A 16,059-nucleotide genomic window follows, 5' to 3' on the forward strand; every position below is an offset into this window, starting at 1 on the left:
TACATGTTTACTACTATAGATTTAACTGGGGGCGGGGCATTATCGGCAAGGTAAGTGCCGATACCGATAATGCCCAAAATCGTGATTATCGGCCGATAATATCGGCCATACCGATAATCGGTCGATCCCTATTAAGGACCAAGCGGTTTTCAGTTTTTGCACTTTCATTCTTTCCTCCTTACATTTTAAAAATCATAACCCTTTCAATTTTGCACCTTAAAATCCATATGATGGCTTACTTTTGCGCCACCAATTCTACTTTGCAGTGACATTAGTCATTTTACCCAAAAATCTATGTCAAAACAAAAAAAAAAAAAAACATCACTGTGCAACAAAATTGAAGAAAAAAATGCCATTTTGTAAATTTTGGGGGCTTCTGTTTATACAAAGTAAATTTTTCGGTAAAAATGACACCTTCTTTTAATTCTGTTGGTCCATACAATCAAAATGATATCCTACTTATATAGGTTGGATATTGTCGTACTTCTGGAAAAAATCATAACTATTGCACGAAAATTAATACGTTTAAAATTGTCATCTTCTGATCCCTATAATTTTTAAATTTTTCCACGAACGGGGCTTTATGATGGCTCATTTTTTGCACCGTGATCTGAAGTTTTTATCGGTATTATTTTTGTTTTGATCAGACTTTTTGATCGCTTTTTATTCATTTTTTATGGTATAAAAAGTGACCAAAAATAATCTATTTTTGAATTTTTTTGCGCGTACGCCATTGACCATGGGGTTTAACTAATGATATATTTTTATGGTTTAGACCTTTACGCACGCGGCGATACCACATATGTTTGTTTTTATTTTTATTTACACACTTTTTTTTTTTAAATGGGAAAAGGGGGGTGATTCAGATTTTTATTAGGGAAGGGGTTAAATCACATTTATTAACTTTTTTTTTTAACTTCTTTTATGCAGTGTTATAGCAGGCACTGCTCAATGCATTGCCATAGGAATGCATTGAACAGTGTTTTCTGAGCTTGACTGCTCAAGCCTGGATTTCAGGCTTGGAGCAATCAAAAGCCGATCGGACAGCCAGGAAGAAGGTAAGACACTTCCCACTGTCCTCTCAGCTGGGCGGGACGCCACAATTTCACTGCAGCGGTCCTGAACAGCTCCGCTGAGCTAACCGGTAGTGTATTCTCCCGTTTTAGACGCTGCAATCAACTTTTATTGCGGCATCTAAAGGGTTAATACCAGACATCAGCCCGATCGGCGATGTCCGGAATTAGCAATCGGGACCCAGCAGATACGGGCGTGAGCGTGCTTCACAGATCGAGAGCCGGCCACAGTACGCAAATATACATCTGTTGTCGTTAGGGGAGTTAAAGAATGATGTTGTGTCTGACTGCATCTCTATAGACTGTTTGGCTTCTGGCTCGGCAGACTGAGACTGGTACAAGCCTACACACTAGGAGCTATTTACAGACATGGAACACTAGCAGAGTCAATTGTCTCATCAGTTACATTTATTAAAATCCGCTCCACAGTCTGTGAGAACCGGAGACTACAAGCGACACATTCAAATAATTATTGAAGAAACTTTGCAAAAAGAACAAGGGAAGAAGCTGAGAATAATTATTTGTTCTTGCCCAGAGTCCTCTGCTTCTCTGCATGTTCCACAATTTTCTCCTCCACATAAAGTCCTTTACGTTTTCTCACAGAGTTCATGTATTTCCTCGCTTGATTTTCAGAGTCCGCTTTCTCTCCAAAATGTAAGTATTCTTCCTCAGTAGTGGGGACCCAAGATGGGTCGCTTGGAATGACCTAAATTATAAGAAAAAAAAACAACTATATTATTAGGCAAACCTACTTGCAGCCATGTGCAAAGACATTAAAACAAGGGTCTCTCTGGACTTATATTAATATGCTTAAAGCCCACCCGCAGAGCAATAACTGCATACACATAGCTTAGGTGGGCTGCCTTGCCTATCTAGCTAGCTACATGCCTGTTTAAAGGAACACTTCAGGATAGTTTTTAATCAAAGTTACCATTCTGTCAGATCTAAAAAATATATATTTAATTAACTCCCACGGCTCCGCCAGTGGCTCCATTTGCCCCCCCTGCAGTCCCTGATGCACTCCTCTTCCAGGCCAGTGATTGCCCACGCCTTCTTCCTGGTGCCGATACATCAGATTGCTGCTCAGCCAATTACTGGCCAAGGTGGGACATCACTGTGTCCAGCTATTGCTGAGCCACAGCATGACATGCTGACCACAGGGAAACCGGGAGAGGAGCACCCTGGAGATTGCAGCAGGCATCAGGGGAGCGGCTGGCAGTAAGTTAAGGTTTATTTTTTTATAGATACACGCACAGCTCATCTGCCCATGGTGTCCCTGTGTAGTTAGCTAGCGCATGTGTCGTCAATGTGTATTATGGTGCATGGACAGAGAGTTGGCCAGGGATCCTTAATCTCTCAGACTCACCGGGTCTGCATATCATATGGCAGACCATAGACAGGCCAACTACACATGGCCTCTGTGGAAAGATGATCCCTGTGTGTAAATCAACAGGAGTGGGCACGACAGAGAAATAGGTCCTGGGGCATGGCAGACCCTGGGCCACACCTCTTTAACACAAGGGAATGGTATTAAAATATTTCTTTGTTTTTAACCGATATAAAGAAATTAAATTGCCAAAAATGTACGCCTGATATAAGATTGTTATCACCTACTAGAATGTGTCACTACTTTAACAAGGCTAAAAGATGTGACAGATCCACCTTTGTTGATCAGCCACAGGAAAAGTAAAAAAAAGCGAGTCGGCACTGCCGCGTACAGATTACTGCAGGTGGTGTGAACTGCATTCGACACCCGGAGAAACGGCACAGCTGCTCTTTTACAGTGCTCAATCCCAAAGGAAACCAGCTTCTAATAAATCCATAGAAAGACCGTACAGGGAGGCACTTGTAGACGACAACAACATTTTATTCTGGCATGGTCACAGGATACAACATAGGCCAACGGGCCGTTTCACGCCCACATGCGCTTAATCATGACCTTGATTAAGCGCATGTGAGCGTGAAACGGCCCATTGGCCTATGTTATATCCTGTGACCATACCAGAATAAAGCGATGTTGCCGTCTACGAGTGTCTCCCTGTACGCTCTATGGACTTTTGTTGATCAAATACACATGACGCAAAACTAAGCCATATAGTTTAAACAGAACTTGACTACACAATATGGTTCTCAGAAGGGTCAGATTTTCAATTGATCCAAAACTAATTTCCTTAGGTCACACTCAGGCCCACTGCAAGTCAATTCCCGAGGATAGAATGCCCCTTTAAAAGGCCATTCATATGGAGAGATTTAGGAAAAATTTGCAAAGAAAAAAGTGAAACAGTTAATCTCAGTAACTGGCCCAATTCCAGCTTTCACTGTACAGAAGCCTGTTTGAAAATAAAAGAAGAAATATTGTTGCTAGAGGCGACTGCTTCACTTCACGTTCTGATAAATCCTTCCCCTCCCCAATATTAATTTATTTGAGCAGTTACGCAACATACAACTGAAATCCCTTCTCCCCATTATTATTAATTTACACTGGTCGGGAATCTCCTTGTAATCACATTGCATGGTTACAGATAAAGCCAATTAAAATCTATAAAGATTAAGTCAGTTATAACCATGACAGCGCGACTAACAATTTAACAAATCTTCTCTCATTAACTCTTTTGTACGTAGGAAGCCATGGAAGGAAACTTACCGCTTGTATTCCAGTGTAAACACCAAGTGTCAAGACTGCTCTGATATAATACGAGCGCACTACTAATATCACCTTTTTCTTACTCCATACAACTGCCATAATATACGGTATTCTGATTTTTCTATGATAGAAATCCCTATATTCACGTAAATAGCTGTTAAAATACTGCATGAACTCACAGGGAAAGCAGGACCTGGTTTGGCAGCTGTTCTGTGCCGGATATAAGGCACATATGATTTATTTTTTTGCCTCCTGGTTAATCTGGGGACTACTTGCATTATGGGGAAACTACCTTACTGCTATGGGAGACATACTTTATGGAGAACCAACATATTTACCCACTTTTACTATGCAGGGCAAAAAAGGGGGCACTATGACCGTTTGGTGGACTATAGATGGGGAGGTTGTATACACGTGGAATGTGTGTTTTCTGTTGGAAAAGAAGGAGTCTAAGATGTCTGTCTGGCACATTGTCAAGAAAAGAGTGATGGCTGGAATGGCGGTTTGGAGTAGAAAAAAAGGAAAGAAACTCAAAGACATTAACCCCTTAAGGACCCGGGCATTTTTTGCACATCTGACCACTGTCACTTTAAGCATTAATAACTCTTGGAAGCTTTTACTTTTCATTCAAGTTCCGAGTTAGTTTTTTTGTGACATATTCTACTTTATGTTACTGGTAAATTTTCGTCGATTCTTGCATCATTTCCTGGTAAAAAATTTCAAAATTTGATGGTAAATTTGAAAATGTAGCATTTTTTTTTAAGCTCTCTGCTTGTAAGGAAAATGGACATTCGAAATAAAGGTTATATTGATTCACATATACAATATGTCTACTTTATGTTTGCATCATAAAGTTGACATGTTTTTACTTTTGGAAGACATCAGAGGGCTTCAAAGTTCAGCAGCAATTTTCCAATTTTTCGCAACATTTTCAAAATCGGAATTTTTCAGGGACCACTTCTGTTTTGAAGTGGATTTCAGGGGCCTTCATATTAGAAATACCCCATAAATGACCCCATTATAAAAACTGCACCCCTCAAAGTATTCAAAATGACATTCAGAAAGTGTGTTAAGTGAAGGAGAAAATCTTCATTTTTTACACTCGCTTGTTCTTGTAGATGCAGTTTTTGAATTTTTATAAGGGGTAAAGGAGATAAATCTCCCTAAAATTTGTAACCCAATTTCTCTTGAGTAAGGAAATACCTCATATATGGATGTAAAGTGCTCTGTGGGTGCACTAGAGGGCTCAGAAGGGAAGGAGCGACAATGGGATTTTGGAGAGTGAGTTTTTCTGAAATGGTTTTTGGGGACATGTCACATTTAGGAAGCCCCTATGGTGCCAGAACAGCAAAAAAACAAAACAAAAAAAAAACACATGGCATACTATTTTGGAAACTACACCCCTCAAGGAACCTAACAAGAGGTACAGTGAACCTTAACACCCCACAGGTGTTTGACGACTTTTTGTTAAAGTCGGATGTATAAATGAAAATTTCTTTTTTTCCCCCACTAAAATGCAGTTTTTTCCTCAAATTTACCATTTTTACAAGAGGTAATAGGAGAAAATGCCCCCCAAAATTTGTAACCCCATTTCTTCTGAGTATGGAAATATCCCATGTATGGATGTAACGTGCTCTGTGGGCGAACTACAATGTTCAAAAGAGGAGCGCCATTGCGCTTTTGGAGAGAGAATTTGGCTGGAATTCACTTCGGGGGCCATGTGTGTTTACAAAGCCCCCATGGTGCCAGAATAGTGGCCCCCCACATGTGACCTTATTTCAGAAACTACACCCCTCACAAAATATAACAATGGGTGCAGTGAGCATTTAAACCCCACTGACATTTGACAGACCTTTGGAACAGTGGGCTGTGCAAATGAGAAATACAATTTTTCATTTTCATGGACCACTGTTTCAAAAATCTGTCAGACACCAGTGGGGTGTAAATGCTCACTGCACTCCTTATTACATTCTGTGAGGGGTGTAGTTTCAAAAATTGGGTCACATGCGGGGGGGGGGGGGGGGGGGGGGGGGGGGGTTCTGCTGTTCTGGCACCATGGGGGCTTTGCAAACTTTCGCCAAATTTTCTTTCCAAAAGTCCAATGGCGCTCCTTCTCTTCTGAGTCCTGTAGTGTGCCAGCAGAGCACTTTATGTCCCCACATGGGGTATTTATATACTCAGAAGAAATGGGGTTACAAATTTTAGGAGGCTTTTTTCCTATTAGCCCTTGTGAAAATGAAAAATTTGGGATAACACCAGCATTTTAGTGAAAAAATATTAATTTTCTTTCAACATTAACGAAAATTCTTCAAATACCAGTGGGGTGTTAAGGCTCACTATATACCCATTGGTAAGTTCTGTGAGGGGTGGAGTTTCCAAAATGTGGTAAAATGTGGGTGTTTTTTTTGTGTTTACATCAGAACCGCTGTAATGATCAGCCACCCCATTGCAAATCACCTCAAATGTACATGTGCTCTCACTCCTGAGCCTTGTTGTGCGTCTGCAGAGCATTTTACGCCCACACATGGTTTATTTCCATACTCAGGAGAAATTGTGTTAAAAATTTTGGGAGTCTTTTTTTTCCCTTTTACCTCTTGTGAAAATGAAAAGTATGGGGCAACACCAGCATGTTAGTGTAAAAAAATTACATTTTACTACAATAACATGCTGGAGTAGATCCCAACTTTACCTTTTCATAAGGAGAAAAAGCTCCCCAAAATTTGTAAGGCAATTTCTCACGAGTACGGAAATACCCCAGATGTGACCCTAAACTGTTGTTTTAAAATACGACAGGGCTCCAAAGTGAGAGAGCGCCATGCGCATTTGAGGCCTTAATTAGGGATTTGCATAGGGGTGGACACAGGAGTATTCTACGCCAGTGAGTCCCAAACAGGGTGCCTCCAGCTGTTGCAAAACTCCCAGCATGCCTGGACAGTCGATGGTTGTCCGGAAATACTGGGAGTTGTTGTTTTGCAACAGCTGGAGGCTCCGTTTTGGAAACACTGCCGTACCAGATGTTTTCATTTTCATTGGGGAGGGGGGACTGTGTAGTGGTATGTCTATGTGTAGTGTTTTTTTTTACTCTTTATTATGAGTTAGTGGAGTGTAGTGTTTTTAGGGTACATTCACACAGGCAGGGTGTCAGGCCCAAGGCCTGATTATTGAATCCTACATGTGTATTATAATTGTATCTGTGTGTAATGTATTATCCAAGACATGGGTGAGGGGTCATTCAAACGGTGTATCCTTTGTTTTTGTGTATTTATTTTATTTTATTGGGGGGTCTGGCTGTTTGGTATCTCCTTTGAAGTCGTGCACTCTGGTCCCATCATATAATCAAACAGATAAGGGGTCAGGAAGAGAGATGCCCCACCTGGTGGGATCAGAGGGGAGGGGGGGGGGGGGAGGGGAGGGAATGGAGTTTCCCTCCAAAGAAGCAGAGATAAGATTTAAAATGCTGGACTCAACTGTTTTTCAAGGCTGTGCCAAAAGCTGACATGACCATCCTAAGAACAGCTGGAACCTCACTCTCATGGACTGCTATATCATCATGCTGTAAGAACTTCATCTTTTGTTTTCTGAACTTGTCTTGCTAAACTCTTTCATATTTTTGTAACTGTATGTCATTTGTTTATTTTTATGCATAGCACTGTGATACCTTTTATCAGATTAAATGTCTCTAAATCTCTAAATATATGAGCTCACCTTTCTGAAGGAAGCTCTGGTGAAACACGTTTATCTAAGGGTTAATTTGGTGACTTGCTGGGACTAGTAGTGGATACCCAGAGGTCTGGCGGTTTTAACCCTTGCACCATCACACTCTCTCTAGCGTCTTAGCTGGACCGATAGGGTGTGATCGTGACACAGGGGTTCACAGCAAGTTTTCCGCTGGGAGTTTGAGTTGCAGCTGAAAATTTTCTGCATCTGAAACTTGCAGTGAGAAACTCACTGTAAACCCCCCGCCCATTTGAATGTACCCTGGGTGGGGGTGCAAACCTCCATCTGTTGCAAAACTACAACTCCCAGCATGCACGGAAGGTTAAAGGGCATGCTAGGAGTTGTGGTTATGCAACAGCTGGAGGCACACTGGTTGTAAAACACAGAGTTTGTTACTTAACTCAGTGTTTCGCAACCAATGTGCCTTCAGCTGTTGCAAAAACTACAACTGTTAGCATGCAGTGATAGCCGAAGGGCATGCTGGGATTTGTAGTTATGCAACAGCTGGAGACATACTACTACAACTTCCAGCATGCCCTTTGGTTGTCCGTGCATACTGAGGGTTGTAGTTATGCAACAGCTGGAGGTACACTGGTTACAAAACACAGAGTTTGTTACTTAACTCAGTGTTTCGCAACAAGTGTGCCTCCAGCTGTTGCAAAACTACAACTCCCAGCATGTACGGTCTTTCAATGCATGCTGGGTGTTGTAGTTTTGCAACAGCTGGAGGCACACTACTACAGCTCCCAGCATGCCTTTGGCTGTCCATGCATGGTGGGAGTTGTAGCTATGCAACAGCTGGAGGCACAATTTTTCATAACTACATAACTACAAATCCCAGCATGCCCAGACAACCAAAGGGCATGCTGGGAGTTGTAGTTGCGCCTCCAGCTGTTGCAAAACTACAACTCTCAGCATGCCCTTTGGCTGTTCATCAAGGAGGCAACAGCAGGAGGCAAACAGCGCTTCCCTCCTGCTGTTAGATCCCTCCGCCGAAGACCGCCGCCACACCAGACCCAGTTGTAAGCCTCCTCACACCCTCCACCACCGATCCGATGCGGCTGACTAATCCCGCAGATTGTGAGGTAGCACCGGTGCCACCTTACTCCTGCTGGTAAGAGGACGTCACCTGTCACTCTTTTTTTCCAGGTTGCCGGAGACCAGATTGATCCCGAACCGCCGCTAATCGCCAGTCTGAATTGACCGGCGATTTGCAGCAATCACCGACATGGGGGGGGGGGGGTGTTCTCTGGACCTTCCCAGGGGTTTGCACGGGGTGCCTGCTGAACGATTTCAGCAGGCATCCCAGTCCGGTCCCTGCCCGGTGGGGACCGTAATTTCCATGGGCGTACAAGTATGCCCTGGGTCCTTAAGAACCAGGGAGCCAGGGCGTACTCGTACGTCCTAGGTCCTTGAGGGGTTAACCGTGAGTCACTGCTTTAATTTACTGGTATATGGGAAAATATTGGTCAGGGTTTTTAGGCCACAAATTTGCACATGGGGTTCTAGTTACACCCCTGTATTTCCCCCTCTCTCTCAGGTGTTTCCATCATGCCTGACATCCTGCATACTTGTCAGCAGCATGCAAACTGCTATTGGCGGCTACCTGTATTTGCCAGCAGAGCTGCAGACGGTCTGTGGTAAAACAATGTGCTGCTGATGGGCTGAACCTGAATTCCCTGTGGATTCCCAGTGTTATTATGAACTGACTCTTTATTCCCTAAGAAGCTATTCTGATAATAGGACTCCATTAGAGTATTGTTACCTATGCAGTCCCTGGTGTGCCGGGCAGGTTCCGTAAAGGTGATGTTTACATTGACAGAGGATAGGACCATGTAATCTGTCCACAATATATTAGAAATCCATCTCTCGGTGGGTTCATGATGTCATCAGAGATTAATCACTTCTGTACATAAAGATGGAGAACATGCTGATGCTTAATGAGATGCAACCCTAGTAAATGATCTTTGCGAGTCTGTGTGTGACGCCTCATTGAATGTCTGCTCCTGTAAACAGGTCTGGAGAAGGTCGCATAGGTCTAAGGCGTGCTGTGGCTTATGGCATGAACAAGCAAATATTGCTGTTTTCTCGCAACTGAAACGTTATTTGGGATCAGGTGATTTAAAAGAAAAGACGTGCCAAGGCCTGGGTCCCACATTACATTTTTACTGCAGCGGAAAAAACACATACTAGTTTAGTTGTTCTTCAGTAGAGGGCCATGAGCAGGGGGGACAACCTTGAGCAGGTCCAAACCTCTCCTGCTCTGGACCATTCCTGAGACAGACAGAGGTGTCAGCAGAGAGCACTGTGGTCAGACATAAAAGAACAACTCTACTTCAGCAGCTAATAAATACTGGTAGGATTAAGATTTTTTTTTTTTTTTTTTTAATAGAAGTAATTTACTAATCTATTTAACTTTCTAGCACCAGTTGATAAAAAAAAAAAAAAAAAAAAAATACTCCACCGGAGTACCCCTTTAACCTGTTGGGGACAAAGGGCGTATGGATACGCCCTTGCGTCCTGGTACTTAAGGACGAAGGGCGCATCCATACGCCCGTGGGAATTTCGGTCCCCGCCGGGCGGGGACCGGACCGGGGTGACTGCTGATATCTATCATCAGGTACCCCGTGCAAATGCCCAGGGGGGTCATTAGACCCCCCCCCCATGTCAGCGATCGGCGCAAATCGCAGGTGACCCGGAATATAAGGGGATCGCGGTTGTCTAAGACAACTACGATCCCCCTGAAGGCATAGGAGTGAGGTGGCAGGGGTGCCACCCCTCCTATCCCTGCTATTGGTGGTCTAGACGCGACCACCAATAGCAGATCGGGGCGGAGGAGTTTACTTTCGTTTTCCCCGTCCTGACCACCCACAATAGGCGGGGCAGAACGGGGAAACGAAGGGGACCGAGCGCCGAAGATCCACTTACCCCTCCGGAGGCTGCCGGTGATCGGCGGGCGGCGACGTCGTGCGGCAGAAGAAGACGACTCCCTGGATCCTACGGAAGCCGGTAAGTTGCCTAGCAACATCTGGAGGGCTACAGTCTGAGACCACTATAAAGTGGTCTCTAAACTGTATCCCTCCAAATCTTGCAAAACTAAAATTCCTAGCATGCTCAAACAGCTCTTTGCTGCCTGGGCATGCTGGGATTTGTAGTTTTGCACCATCTGGAGGGTCACAGTTTGAAGATCACTGTGCAGTGGTCTATAATCTGTAGCCCTCCAGATGTTGCAAAACTGCAAATCCCAGCCCAAACAGCAAACAGCTGTCTCAGCATGCTGGGAGTTGTAGTTGCATAACCTCCAGCTGTTACATAACTACATCTCCCAGCATGCCCTTCGGCGATTAGTATGCTGGGAGTTGTAGTTTTGCAACAGCTGGAGGCACACTGGTTAGAAAATACTGAGTTAGGTAACAGAACCTAACTGAAGGTTTTCCAACCAGTGTGCCTCCAGCTGTTGCAAAAGTAAAACTCCCAGCATGCACTGTCTGACCGTGCATGCTGGGAGTTGTAGTTTTGAAACAGCTGGAGGTTTGCCCCCCCCCCCCATGTGAACTTACAGGGTACATTCACACAGGCAGATTTACAGTAAGTTTCCTGCTTCCAGTTTGGTCTGCGGCAAATTTTTCGCCGCAAGCTCAAACTCCTGGCGGGAAACTCACCGTAACACGTGCGAATGTACCCTAAAAACACTACACTATACTACACTAACACAAAATAAAGGGTATAACACTACATATACACCCCCTTACACTGTCCCCCCCCCCCCCAACAAAAATGAAAAACGTATTGTACGGCAGTGTTTCCAAAACGGAGCCTCCAGCTGTTGCAAAACAACAACTCCCATCATTTCTGGACAGCCACTGGCTGTCCAGGCATGCTGGGAGTTTAGCAACAGCTGGAGGCACCCTGTTTGGGAATCACTGGCGTAGAATACCCCTATGTCCACCCCTATGCAATTCCTAATGCAGTCCTCAAATGCGCATGGCACTCTCTCATTTTGGAGCCCTGTCGTATTTCAAGGAAACAGTTTAGGGCCACATATGGGGTATTTCCATAATCAGGAGAAATTTTGGGGGGCTTTTTCTCCTTTTACCCCTTATGAAAAGGAAAAGTTGGGGGCTACACCAGCCTATTAGTGTAAACAAAACAAAAAATGTTTACACTAACATGCTGGTGTTGCCCCATACTTTTTATTTTCACAACTAGTAAAAGAAAAAAAAAGCCCCCCAAAATTAGTAACGCAATTTCTCCTGAGTACGGAAATACCCCATATGTGGGCGTACAATGCTCTGCGGACACACAAGGCTCAGGAGTGAGAGCGCACCATGTACATTTGAGGCCTAAATTGGTGATTTGCACAGAGGTGGCTGATTTTACAGTGGTTCTGACATAAACGCAAAAACATAAATACCCACATGTGACCCCATTTTGGAAACTACACCCCCACGGAACGTAACAAGGGGTATAGTGAGCCTGAACACTTTTTTTCATTTTCCCATCCAAATTTAATGAAAATTCGTCAAACACCTGTGGGGTACAGGTGTTTGAAGAATTTTCATTACATTTGGATGGGAAAATGAAAAAAAATAATGTTTTCACTAAAATGCTGGTGTTACCCTAAATTTTTCATTTTCACAAGGGAAAATAGGAAAAAAAAGACCCCCAAAATTTGTAACCCCATTTCTTCTGAGTAAGAACATACCCCATATGTGGATGTAAAGTGCTCTGCGGGCGAACTACAATGCTCAGAAGAGAAGGAGTGCCATTGGGATTTTGAAGAGAAAATGTGTCCGGAATTGAAGGCCACATGAGTTTGCAAAGCCCCCATAGTGCCAGAACAATGGACCCACCCCACATGTGACCCCATTTTGGAAAGTACACCCCTCATGTAGTGTATTAAGGGGTACAGTGAGCATTTACGCCCCACAGGTGTCTGACAGATTTTTGGAACAGTGGTCCGTGAAAATGAAAAATTTAATTTTTCATTTGCACAGTCCACTGTTCCAAAGATCTGTCAAACGCCAGTAGGGTGTAAATACTCACTGCACCCTGTATTAAATTCTGTGAGGGGTGTAGTTTCCAAAATGGGGTCACATGTGAGGGGTCCACTGTTCTGGCACCACAGGGGGCTTTGTAAACACACATGGCCCCCGACTACCATTTCAAACGAATTCTCTTTCCAAAAGCCCAATGGCGCTCCTTCTCTTCTGAGCATTGTAGTTCGCCCGCAGAGCATTTTACGTCCTAACATGGGGTATTTCCATACTCAGAAGAGATGGGGTTACAAATTTTGGGGGGCATTCTCTCCCATAACCCTTTGTAAAAATTGTAAATTTGGGGAAAAATCTGCACTTTTGTGAAATTTTTTTTTTCATTTACACATCCGATTTTAACGAAAAGTCGTCAAACACCTGCGTAGTGTTAAGGCTCACTGGACCCCTTGTTACGTGCCTTGAGGGGTGTAGTTTCCAAAATGGTATGCCATGTGGGGTTTTCTGCTGTTCTGGCACCATAGGGGCTTCCTAAATGTGACATGCCCCCCAAAAACCATTTCAGCAAAATTCACTCTCCAAAATCCCATTGTTGCTCCTTCCCTTCTGAGCCCTCTACTGCGCCCGCCGAACACTTGAAATACACATATGAGGTATTTCCTTACTTGAGAGAAATTGGGTTACAAATTTTGGGGGGCTTTTTCTCCTATTACCCCTTGTAAAGTTTCAAAAACTGGGTCTACAAGAACATGCGAGTGTGAAAAATGAAGATTTTGAATTTTCTCCTTCACTTTGCTGCTATTCCTGTGAAACACCTAAAGGGTTAAAACACTTACTGAATGTCATTTTGGATACTTTGAGGGGTGCAGTTTTTATAATTGGGTAATTTGTGGGGTATTTCTAATAGGAAGACCCTTCAAATACACTTCAAACCTGAACTGGTCCCTGAAAAATTCTGATTTTGAAAATTTTGTGAAAAATTGCTGCTGAACATTGAAGCCCTATGATGTCTTCCAAATGTAAAAATATGTCAATTTCATGATGCAAATATAAAGTAGAAATATTGTATTTGTGAATCAATATATAATTTATTTGGAATGTCTGTTTTCCTTACAAGCAGAGAGCTTCAAAGTTAGAAAAATTGCAAAATTTTCAAATTTTTCATAAAATTTTGGAATTTTTCACCAAGAAATGATGCAAGTATCGACAAAAATTTACCACTACTAGAGATGAGCGAACTTACAGTATATTCGATTCGTCACGAACTTCTCGGCTCGGCAGTTGATGACTTTTCCTGCATAAATTAGTTCAGCTTTCCGGTGCTCCGGTGGGCTGGAAAAGGTGGATACAGTCCTAGGAGACTCTTTCCTAGGACTGTATCCACCTTTTCCAGCCCACCGGAAAGCTGAACTAATTTATGCAGGAAAAATCAGCAACCGCCGAGCCGAGAAGTGCGTGACGAATCGAATTTACTGTAAGTTCGCTCATCTCTAACCACTACCATAAAGTAGAATATGTCACGAAAAAACAAACTCGGAATCAAATTCATAAGTAAAAGCATCCCAGAGTTATTAATGCTTAAAGTGACAGTGGTCAGATTTGCTAAAAATTTTCCCATCCTTAGGGTCATAATGGGCTCCATCCCCAAGGGGTTAAATGAAGTAATTGCAAATCACAATGGAGCCAATCTGAATAGTACTTTAGTACTTTAATCAGTACTATGGCCATTTCTCCAAAATGTACTAAAACACACTTTACATGAGATGTTGTCGTGCAGCTCAGCTCTTAATGATAGGAACCTGAAAACAAAGAATTAAAATTTTGGCATTAGAACTGAACAAAGTGCACAATTAGGGCTCATTCACACTATGGATTTTCCTAGCGGAATTCTGCTTGAAAATATGGTGCAGCAGCTTCCCAATGTTTTCAATAGTAGCCTGCTGCACCATTTCTGCAACAGACATTCTGCCATGGAAATTCCGAACCCCAGATTGTGTTAAAAGAATAAACATGTTCATTCTTAGGGAGAACCTGCGCCAAAATGCATTGCCGTCTATGGAGACAGCCCATTTAGAGTAGTCCTTGCGCTGGGCAGAGATTCCATAGCGTGAACAATGGGACAATGGGTTGCACAACCAATAGTATCTTCTATCTCTATCCCTCATTAATGGTAAATTTTCACGGATGGATTATCTGCAGATTTTATGCAGCAGGTTTACCAGCCGCAGACCCCATTAAAGTCAATAAGGTGAAAACCAAATCTGCTGCTGATTTTCTGCTGCGATAAACCTGAAGCAAATAAGCTTGTGTGATCTTATCCTTACCATGTTTAGTAACCTGACAAAGTGCACGAGTCCATAGAATAAATGAGTTGTACTAGTCTTTTGTTCCAGGCACCAGCCATGCTGCTCGTGTATAATAAATGTAGAATGGCCGGCAGACTTACACATCATTACTCTTGCTCCTGCCTTCCATCAAAACAAAGGTCTTATTATCACACGGAAAAAGGAAATTCACACTGATGTAATGCGGCCAGATGAAAACGTTCTACAATTCCACAGTACGAGTTCTGTGGTTGCATTGTGCGCGCATAGAACATACATTATGTAATTATACAACAAGCATCTTTGGCTATAGAAAACATAACGGAATAAGCTAGCACCCTGGCGGGATCTTTTGTAGCCTTCTGCGGAAATAATGCCGTAGACTTCTGCGGAAATAATCCAACAGGTTAATTTTGCATATAGCATGCACATCTTGGCACGAATGGCAAATCCCCCCCCCCCCCCCCAACAAAAAGAGAAGCTAAATGAGCGATCAATGCTGCGCCCGTCTTCAAGTGGATTGATTGATGAGAAAAGCTTCTCGGTCTTATCTGTGTGTTCAAACACAGGCCTGTGATATAAAGCCTAAAATGACAAATTACTCCAAGCTAAATTGGGAACTTGGCATGGAGCCCTCAAGTCTCTGGTGGACAGACAGGTACCATTAAGTGCAGGACAGATGGAGTGAATCTTAGCGGTAAGTAAACATCTAGCCAAATCTTTTTTCCTGCTGAGTGAAAACACCAGGCTCTTCCAATGGGAAATCTGTCACAATGCATCTGCTGCTGATACATGATACAGCACAAGCATAGGTAATGCACCAGCCTCCGTCTACGCTGCAAACGTTCCCCAGACACAGGCCGATTTTTTTTTCTTTTTAACTATTTAAAACCAAAAGGCTGTCTGATCCCTGCCGGGGCACGGCAACAATAAACCTTTGTCTCTGCCCGACGCGGAGGGGAGGGGACACTGGTTATCATAACCCAAGATATGCTGGGTGGTCTTTATAATAAGCAAGTTCTAGCTACGAGAACGCCGGACACTTATTGGGTGGCCAATTTAAAGGGGTATTCCAGGCAAAACTTTTTTTTATATACATATCAACTGGCTCCGGAAAGTTAAACAGATTTGTAAATTACTTCTATTAAAAAAAATCTTAATCCTTCCAATAGTTATTAGCTTCTGAAGTTTTCTGTCTAACTGCTCAATGATGATGTCACGTCCCGGGAGCTGTGCATGATGGGAGAATATCCCCATAGGAACTGCACAGCTGCCGGGACGTGAGTCATCAGAGAGCAGTTAGACAG

General features: G+C 43.2%; 1 protein-coding gene across 4 annotated transcripts in view; it reads right to left on the bottom strand.

Moving 5' to 3' along the window:
* Window positions 1-1,461: 1,461 nt before the first annotated feature.
* The window catches only part of EFL1 (elongation factor like GTPase 1), a 342,928-nt gene continuing 328,330 nt past the window's right edge, over window positions 1,462-16,059 (bottom strand). For all 4 annotated transcript variants that reach the window (XM_056572137.1, XM_056572135.1, XM_056572138.1 and 1 more), the window contains one exon: window positions 1,462-1,779. In XM_056572137.1, the coding sequence (XP_056428112.1) occupies window positions 1,591-1,779 (189 nt within the window). In that variant the 3' untranslated portion in view covers window positions 1,462-1,590. The remainder of the gene's footprint in view (window positions 1,780-16,059) is intronic.

The sequence above is a fragment of the Hyla sarda genome, chromosome 4 (assembly GCF_029499605.1).
Source record: "Hyla sarda isolate aHylSar1 chromosome 4, aHylSar1.hap1, whole genome shotgun sequence".
Lineage (NCBI taxonomy): Eukaryota > Metazoa > Chordata > Amphibia > Anura > Hylidae > Hyla > Hyla sarda.